Here is a 10,339-nt window from a genome sequence, read left to right as displayed (position 1 = left end):
TATCAGCGTCGGTCTTCGGCACATGGAGAATGATAAGGAGCCAGGTAGTCCTTCCCATTCCTCCAGTTCTGGACAGATAAACAGTGTGTTCTGAAAAGAAGGAGGATAAGGCAGCCGCGTGATCATTTGGATAAAAAAAAGAAAGAAGGAAAGAAAAGAAAAGAGAGTGGAGAAACGAGCGGCGGCTCTCTGAGGGGAATTTATCACCGCAGACTCTGGCTTTCTGCTCCAGCACACACGCAGCACTAGATCTGTGTGACAAGTTTCTGGAGGATTTGTCGTGGGCCGCTGCTCTTCATAATTTCTCTTGCGCTTTTGCTTACAGCTTACCCTCGCCGCCGCGTCTGACAGCAGATGCTGCGTAGCACGACCTGGCGCTAACACAGGCTTCTCACCTTAGGCAGAGTCGTTTCACTCCTGCAACAGAGGCATCTGTGACCGCTTCCTCTCCTGCCTGCACCGTCTTCAGGCTCTAGATCGATTCGAGCGTGTAGAGCGGCTCGCAGAACCCGGTAGGGTTCTTCATGTCCTATATCAGAACGTTAGAGGTGGCCACCCATTTTCAGCACACAGTGACTGTGAGCACCCCTGAGCAGCCATTGGGTGAAGAGGGTGAAGGGCCTTGCTCAAGGGCCCAACGGTGGCAGCTTGCAGAGCCTGACCGGGTATCGAACCCACAACCCGGTCATCAATAGCCTGGAGCTCTAACCGCTGAGACATCACTGCCACCAATTTAGGGTTGATCAGCAGTGCCTAAACATGGGCACCTTCTGGAACACACCTACAGTTCCTACAGGTCTTATGCAGGTCTGGGAGCTCTGGGTATAATGTGCTAGGTCTGTAAACCACAGGGGAGCGTCGTGATATGGGAATTAGATCAGAATTATGTGTCATAAAGTCATATTTCTCTGTAATTTCTCTGTTGCTTCCCAGCGATGGCACATCGGCAGCAGTTTGAAAAGAGGTGATGGCTGACTACACATGTTTCAGTGGAGACACCTTGTTAAGTTCTTACCTTCCTGGTGATGGCTGGGTTAATTGGCGGTACTAAGGGACCAATTAACCAAAAATGGGGAATGGATCTTTAAAAAAAAAAATATATATATATATATAATAATAATAATAATAATATATATATAATAATAATATAATCAGAAAGAATTGCATGTATATGTTTTACTAGTTTTATATGTGTTTTGTATTATGTATTGTAATATAGAGAGATAATATAAATAAATATATATTATGTAATATATAACAAAACATAAACTTAGTAAAACATAGAAATCACCAAAAAATTACATATATGTTTTGCTGTTTTTATATATATTTTGTATTATATAATATATGTTGTATAGCTACATAGATAATATATAACATTATATGTATATAATATATAACATATATATGTTTATATATATATAAATAGTAAAAAATAGAATTCACAAAAAATTACATAATATAATATATAGTAGAGAGATATAGAATAAAATTATACACAAAAAATATTGAAAATAGACATTTAAGAATGTAAGTGTACAGTGTACGAGATGAGGATGGGGGTTTGATCATGATAAAGTAAACATATCAATTCTTGCTGTTTTATTGTCTATATTCCCCTGTTGTGTATAGACTGCTTCTTTTTTATTCTTGTTATTATTTGTAATAATCATTTCTTGTACCAAACCATGGTGAAATTCAGGGTCTGTAGATTTCCTGAAGAACCGTGATCGAACAGAATGGTTCTGAGGGGACTTGCACCTCTAGTCACCACCGCTAACAGCAGGAGGCCTAACGACGGGCACGGCTCGGTGCTGTTTGGAAGCAGACACTGTTGTGGCTTTTTGAGTCCTAATTACGCTCCCTGTCCTCTCCCCCCAGACGCAGCGGAGCAGGAGGCAGGAGGAACAGGCTTTGGGAAGATTTTCCCCAGCACACAGGCAAGCAGACAGGAGGAGAGCAGCGAAGGGGAAGAGGACATGCCCTCCGAATTCATCTCCAGGAGAGAGCTGGAGAAAGGCAGGCTCTCCAGAGACGGTACGGCAATTTCAAAACCTGCACACACACACACACACACACACACTCTGGATTACTGTAGTTATGAGGAATTAAGCATGGAGACAGCGTTTTATACCTATACTTCTGATCCAGGTAGGTTTGGGTTGGACTGCAGGAATTGGTTTTGTAGAAGGGGAGCGTCTGACGATGGCGTGTTGTCAATTCGGCGGGTCACCTTTCCTGAAAAAACTGCATGATTTTAAGCCTGACGATGGCGTGTTGTCAATTCGGCGGGTCACCTTTCCTGAAAAAACTGCATGATTTTAAGCTCACCAGATAAATGAGCTCATTCTGCAACTGTTCTATCATCACCAACAGAGCCCTGTAATCACCCACATGTACTCCCGACACTCGTTTTGACTCCTTTATCTTCTTCTATTGATTAATTAGTGACGACAGCCTGCCTCAACTTCCTGTAGTTGCTCTGAAAATTAGGGTTCGGGTTACCCCAACCGTCCAGAAAGGAATTTAACTACAAACCAACTATGGCTTTGTTTGGTCTGAATCGATAGCACCTACATTTTAGTCTGAAAGTTCAGATTAAACAGGGTCACCTACCTGAAAGCACCCTTAAAGAAGCAGTTTGGCCAGAATCAGCCGTTGACGTTGGTTTACAGCATTTGTCTGAGTCATTTCACACTATAATATTATATTATTCTAGAAGAATGTAGAGTAATGAGGAGTCCTGCTCAAGAACTCTTATTAGTGTAGAGTGGCGTACTTGTCCAGCTGAGCAGTCGAACTCCAGTCTGCCATGGGGAAGGCAGTGTGGTTGCCCTCTACGCCAGTATTTCTCAACCTTGGTTCTGGAGGACCACTGCCCTGGGAAGTAATGTGTAATTATGGGAATTAGTGGGAATTAATGGGAATAAAATGGGAATATTCAAAGCTAAAGGTGAGAAACTTGTCTATAATAAAGCTGCTCCTCAATCCCAGACACATGGCACATTACACACTGCAGGGCTATTGAGAAAACCACACCCCCTGCATTCACTGTCCATTCTCCCATCACATGTACAGCACATGTCCAGATGATTTCTAGAAACCCGACACTCACCACTGGCTTGTGGGAAAAAACACTTTATTTGATGTTAATGATTAATAATAAATAAGTATTAATTCTTGGTTACGGAAACCCATTGAGGCAAAAAATGGCTATGGTGTAAATAACTAGTGTAAATGAAATTGCTCATTAAGCTTTTCTGAATTACCACATAGCATCAGTGCTGTTACTGTCAGTCAAATCAGATCACTTTTATTGTCCTGTCACATTACACAGGTGTAAAGGTGAGTGGAAAACAAGGGTGCATCGTCCCTCACAGTGCTACAAAAGAAAACACATATTTACAAAATAGAAATACTGAATATTTACACATTAACTTACACTATACATATACACACACTATACACACATTATACACACTATACACACATTATACACACTATACATACACCAAACACACATTATGCACACTATACATACAACAAACACATTATACACATTATACACACTATACACACATTATACACACTAAACACATATTATACACACATTATACACACTATACACACATTATACACATTATACATATTATACACACTAAACACATATTATACACACTATACACACATTATACACACTAAACACATATTATACATACTATACACACATTATACACACTATACACACATTATACACACTAAACACATATTATACACACATTATACAAACACCAAACACACATTTTACACATTATACATATTATACACACTAAACACACATTAAACACACTATACACACATTATACACACTAAACACATATTATACACACTATACACACATTATACACACTAAACACATATTATACATACTATACACACATTATACACACTATACACACATTATACACACTAAACACATATTATACACACATTATACACACTATACACACATTATACACACTATACACACATTATACACACTAAACACATATTATACACACTATACACACATTATACAAACACCAAACACACATTTTACACATTATACATATTATACACACTAAACACACATTAAACACACTATACACACATTATACACACTCTCTATTTACACTATTGCACTGGTTTAAGCAGTTAAATGTAGGTTTGATATAATTTGAATGTTTACATTGTTTACAAAAGACCCCGGGTGCATAGGGGTTCCAGTAGTAACTGCAGGGTGCTGAGTGTGTTTGTATGGGGAGGAGGTGTGATGTATGAACCTCGTCAAAATATTACCTGACTTTAGGCAGTCCTTTGGTCCAAATGTGTGATTTCAGTAGTGATGATTGTCAGGTTTCTAGAAATCATCTGGATGACAGTGGATGGCAGTATGATAAAGTTCCTTTAAATTATCCTTTCAATATTTCCTGCTAATTCCCAAAGTTCCCAAAATGTCACTGGAAATTTATCGGAAATGTTCTATTCCTTTGCAGCCCTACTCCCAACACACCTGACCTCTCAACTAATCAGCTCTTTAACTACCCGTAGGGTGTGTTACAGGGTTACAGCAGGAAAAGCACAAAAATGTGGAGGGCAGCGGGCCTCCAGGACCAGGGTTGCACTGCACTGCACTGCACCAACCCAAAGTGTGGTTCTTTAGTTGTTCGCTGGCTTCTAATGGATGCTAATGTATACCCATATAACTATGGGTTTCACTTTATTTGAAGGGTACTTCAAGGCTTCATAATACATTTATGAGCACTGAATTGTGCATTTATTAATCAGTACTTGAACATTTATGAATAGCCTATGCAAGTACTCGCAACAGGACATGATCAGACATATATATATATATAAAACGAAATGTCATGAATATGGTTGAAGAGGGGGAATAACAATGTTCTAAGGCATGGAATAATACCCGGCCTTCCTAATCCTCACCATGCCTGGTGGATTCTGCTTAATGAAGCTTTAATGAATGGAGAATAAAGTGGCCAGTGAGTGAAAGTACAAGGAGGGTGTTTCTAATAAAGTGGCCAGAGAGTGGAAATACAAGGAGGGTGTTTCTAATAAAGTGGCCAGAGAGTGGAAATACAAGGAGGGTGTTTCTAATAAAGTGGCCAGTGAGTGAAATCACAAAGTGGTACATTTAGTGTATATATTACTATTTTATTATTTATTATCTCTCTCTCTCTCATATATATATATATATATATATATATATATAAAATGTATATGTTTCCTGTGAGCAGACAGTGGACATCAAAGCATTTCACAGCTAACTGTACTGTGTAGTAAGTATTTGACCGACAAAGCTTTGAACATCTGAGAGAGGCCGGTACTTCATATGGTTTAAGGGAGGATCTGTGTGTGTGTGTGTGTGTGTGTGTGTGTGTAATGTTTTATATATATTTGCATACATTTAAATGAATGTAATATTAATATAAATATGATGGTCAACATTTTTGTTATTTCAGTACACTTTTGGCAGTCCTTGATTTCATAAAACGTCTTGTGTTGTGAGTATTAGCATAAGCTGTTCATAAATATTCATGCATTGCTTCATAAATGCATTATGTAATGCTAATGAATGTGTTAAGAAGCCCTTATGTAGCTACCCTTCAAATACTGTGTTTTCGAACCAGAGATGAATGAGTGCAAAGAACCTTTACATCAGGAGATGGTTGCGTAACTCTGACATTTCTGTTACCAGCATGGTTCTTTCTAGGAGAATCCCAGGTTCCTCCATGCCTTTATAGCACCTTTATTTGTGTATTATACTGTGTATTGTATTTTATTTATTTATTTATTTTCGGTTTTAGAGATGAAGAGGATGTCGGTCTTTAAGAATTACGAACCCGGAGAACCGACCTGCAGGCTTTACGTGAAGAACATCGGCAAACAAGTGGAGGAAAAAGTATGTATCTCCAGAAGCATGAATTCTTTACATCCAACTGTAGAGCGTTCCACCGTGGGCCGCAGAGCTCTGTGTGAAATGTTCTCAGGTTTTAAATGAAACACCAGCCGAACTTATTTACAGCTCAATCCCCTCTCTCTTCACCTCAGGACCTGAAGTACATCTACGGCAGGTACATCGACACCTCGTCGGAGGAAGAAAGAAACATGTAAGCTCCATCACACCGGACCTCAGGCCTTTACCCACCTCCTCAGCTCAAGCCATTATCAGAGTGAATGAAGGCTGCAGTGTTTTCTCAGATACTGTAAAAGCAGAGCTCTGTAAATACAAGAGCAGAATCGAACCCAGTACACTCCCCGGCCACTTTATTAGAAACACTTTTCATGCTACAGATGGAGACTGCGAAGCTGTTGATGTACAGCTTTTGATAGCCGCCCTTTGTCGGTGGTCAGTAGGGGTTTCGATTAAAGTGGCCAAATCATGGGAGTTTAAGGTTAGTGTTTCCAATAAAGAGGCCAGTTCATGGAAGCACAAGGTCTAGGTGTTTCTAATAAAGTGGCCAGTGAGTGGAAGCGCAAGGTAGGTGTTTCTAATAAAGTGGCCAGTGAGTGGAAGCGCAAGGTAGGTGTTTCTAATAAAGTGGCCAGTGAGTGGAAGCACAAGGTAGGTGTTTCTAATAAAGTGGCCAGTGAGTGGAAGCGCAAGGTAGGTGTTTCTAATAAAGTGGCCAGTGAGTGGAAGCACAAGGTAGGTGTTTCTAATAAAGTGGCCAGTGAGTGGAAGCATAAGGTAGGGGTTTCTAATAAAGTGGCCAGTGAGTGGAAGCACAAGGTAGGTGTTTCTAATAAAGTGGCCAGTGAGTGGAAGTGCAAGGTCGGTGTTTCTAATAAAGTGGCCAGTGAGTGGAAGCGCAAGGTAGGTGTTTCTAATAAAGTGGCCAGTGAGTGGAAGTACAAGGTAGGTGTTTCTAATAAAGTGGCCAGTGAGTGGAAGCGCAAGGTAGGGGTTTTTAATAAAGTGGCCAGTGAGTGGAAGCGCAAGGTAGGGGTTTTTAATAAAGTGGCCAGTGAGTGGAAGCACAAGGTAGGGGTTTCTAATAAAGTGGCCAGTGAGTGGAAGCACAAGGTAGGTGTTTCTAATAAAGTGGCCAGTGAGTGGAAGCACAAGGTAGGGGTTTCTAATAAAGTGGCCAGTGAGTGGAATCGCAAGGTAGGGGTTTCTAATAAAGTGGCCAGTGAGTGGAAGCGCAAGGTAGGGGTTTCTAATAAAGTGGCCAGAGAGTGGAAGCACAAGGTAGGGGTTTCTAATAAAGTGGCCAGTGAGTGGAAGCGCAAGGTAGGTGTTTCTAATAAAGTGGCCAGTGAGTGGAAGCACAAGGTAGGTGTTTCTAATAAAGTGGCCAGTGAGTGGAAGTACAAGGTAGACGATTCTAATAAAGTGGCCAGTTTTTGAAAGTCCAGGGTAGCAATTCATAAAATTGCCAGTGCATGCAGAGCTTTATTTACCCTCAGAGGGGAAACTTGTCTCGCATGGGGACGAAGTTTGGCAGGAAGTCAGACAGGTGGGCTGTGTTGTGAATAACCGCAGACAATACGAGTTATGTTCTATGCAATAACGCAGCGTTTGCCTCTGTTTGCCCTGTCCAGGTTTGATATCGTTTTAATGAAGGAGGGGAGAATGAAAGGTCAAGCCTTCATCGGGCTCCCCACCGAGAAAAGTGCAGAGAAAGCCTTGAGGGACACCAACGGATACGTCCTCCACGACAAGCCCCTCGTCGTGGTATCCTTCACTCACTTTTTCAGCTTTCTCCAGAATGAAAATGTCAGCAGATCACCCGCTCATGATTTCCGAAAGCCCATTTCAGCCTGGCAGTGGTGGTTTGTGTGTTTTAAGAGGAACGAGTGTGGGGTTTGAATGCCAATTGTGTCTTGTAAGATGCACCATGAATTTTAATTGCCAGGCTTTGCCCTTTACCGGCTTTAATCAAACGGTGTTGGGGGAGTTAGCACTCCTGTGTTTTAGCCTTAACTCTTCATCCAGCAATTTGCTCGTTCAGCGAGACCTAAACAGGACACTGGCGAATCGAAGACGGGAGCAAAGAAACGCTAAGTAGGTGAGTGATGATAATAATAATTATAATTATGATGCTTTATAGTAATTTTGATAATACAGTGCAGTTATAATTAAATGTGTTATACCGGCATTGTAGATAAAGCAATTACCACAAATTAAAGCCAGTAGCATAAACCTGTGTGCACACTGCCAGCGGTACGATCACTCGGCGTCACTTGGTCAGGCTTCGACTAGTAGTCAGGCCTTCGTAAGCTGTATTTACTCCCTAGCACTACTACCAGCACATTTATACACTGATCAGCCACAACATTAAAACCACCGACAGGTGAACTGAACACCACTGATGATCTGGTTCCAGCGGTTCCTGTGTAGAGGTGGATCCGTCAGTGTTGAAGCAGTGTTGTTCTAGATAGACGACTAGGTCATCTGGAACATCTCCGAAACATCAGGCAGGTCTTGTGGGGTGTTCCCGTCCTGCTAATGCAGTGGTCAGTACCCACCAAAAATGCTCCAATAAAGGACAAGGGTCATGTTCGCCCAAGGCTCAGTGATGCTCATGGAGGCCCCGCCCACCTCACAACGTACAGGACTTGAGGGATCTGCTGCTAACCTGCTGCTAACCTGGTTTCGGTGGTGCAAGACGCCACAGGACACCTCGAGAGGTCTCGTGAGTTTTGGTGGTACGCATATTAGGCAGGTGATTTTAATGTTCTGGCTGATTCTAGAGCATCTTAGCTCCGCCCATTCACACTGTCTCGTTTTTAAAAGAGGCACAAAACTGGGCAGCCAGTCAGAACACAGCTTGTTTACATCCACTTTATGTCCATAAGTTTGTGGACACCGCTACTAATGAATGCATTCAGCTATTTTAACTTGCGCCCATTGCTGACTCACAGCTTGTCTAGTCCCTGTAGAGAAGTACTGCCAATAGAATAGGACTAAACATCATGAAGCTAAGCTATTGGCACCATGCTGCCTTATAATGCCAGACGTGGGCTAGTAGAGGGGTATAAAGCCCCCCAGCAGCATTGAGCTGTGGAGCAGTGGAAGAACTGTGTTCTCTGCAATGATTGATGGTGGAGCTCCATCCAGTACTTTTAGGATGAGTTGGGGAGACAGTTACTCCAACAAAAGCAGGATAAGCTCTTTATTAAATACTTGTGGTTTTGGATGAAACTATAAATGGGCAGGTGTCCCAATACTTTTGTCAACATAGTGCCTTTAAGACTGATATTCACTGAGCTGCAAGATCGATTCCACCGCGTATTTGCATAGAGTTCATTTCGCCACTCGTCACACCAACGGCCCCAGCGCCGCTCTCCGGCTCTCGCTGCAGATGAAACGACTTCCAGGGGCCTCACTACTCTCGTGACCCGGCGGTGTGCACACAGGTTAGAAGCCATGTTTAAAATGCATTAGCATTAGCATAACTAGTTCAGCACTCGCGTTACAGCATTGATGGACCGGATTTTGTTCAGAACACTTACACCAGCGTTTGTCCTTATTGAAGATGATGTCAGGTTTAGAAGCCTCAGTCATGATCCTGCAGGACAGTGCGTATCCTTAAGCTTGCATATCCTTTCCGAACAAGATTGAATACTTGCTGATTTCATCAGTCTTCATGCGATATCTGTTGGGAGTCATTGTGCAGCTGCTACATGCTCTGTCACTTGTGCTTTCAGCCCTCAGGTGATGAATCTGCTGTCTCTTCAAGCGAAGCACGTCATTCAGATAAACGCTGAACATTCAAACTGCTTGCTTTTAAATGTATAGTAAGATTTTTTTTTTTTTTTTTTGTGAATAAATAATTAAAAAAAGCCATGTCATGTCATGATTGCGTCCAGGTTTCAGCCGTCCCCTGATGGTGTGAGGTTATGCTGAAGAATTCTGAGATAGCCAGACAGGACAGCTAAACAAAGGTGTCAAATAACGAACAAAGGTGTCAAATTTCTCCTCCTTACATGTTAAAAACAGCCTCCTTCCTCCTATTTCATTCCCCTTTGTTTTCATTCCGGCTCGTCATCAATTAAAACCCTCTCCAGATAAATCTCTCCATCCGGAAAGTGAGAGTCTGATCCTGATTGGATGAGAAGTATAAACAGACTCCATTCTGACTCCCTATTGGTTTATAAGAGATCCATCACACCTGCACACGTCCCGTCCCTCTCCAGCGAGCTCACAGCAGACGTCTGTAGTCTAGTATGAAGACTGTGTCCGTGGCAGAGACTCAAGAGAGCTGCAGTGAAACGTCCCGACTGAGCCCCACATTTACATTCCAATAAAGCTTATTGATCACACGCCTCTGAA

General features: G+C 41.9%; 1 protein-coding gene across 1 annotated transcript in view; it reads left to right on the top strand.

Annotated features, from left to right (window-relative positions):
• The window catches only part of rnpc3 (RNA-binding region (RNP1, RRM) containing 3), a 32,770-nt gene extending 22,931 nt beyond the window's left edge, over positions 1–9,839 (top strand). The window contains exons 10-15 of the mRNA XM_072679144.1: positions 1,882–2,037; positions 5,865–5,959; positions 6,109–6,167; positions 7,606–7,738; positions 8,000–8,072; positions 9,715–9,839. Of these exons, the coding sequence (XP_072535245.1) occupies positions 1,882–2,037; positions 5,865–5,959; positions 6,109–6,167; positions 7,606–7,738; positions 8,000–8,068 (512 nt within the window). The 3' untranslated portion in view covers positions 8,069–8,072; positions 9,715–9,839. The remainder of the gene's footprint in view (positions 1–1,881; positions 2,038–5,864; positions 5,960–6,108; positions 6,168–7,605; positions 7,739–7,999; positions 8,073–9,714) is intronic.
• The last annotated feature ends 500 nt before the right edge of the window (positions 9,840–10,339 follow it).

This window comes from Salminus brasiliensis, chromosome 5, assembly GCF_030463535.1.
Source record: "Salminus brasiliensis chromosome 5, fSalBra1.hap2, whole genome shotgun sequence".
NCBI classification, from domain to species: Eukaryota; Metazoa; Chordata; class Actinopteri; order Characiformes; family Bryconidae; genus Salminus; species Salminus brasiliensis.
This window is presented reverse-complemented; position numbering and strand designations above follow the sequence as displayed.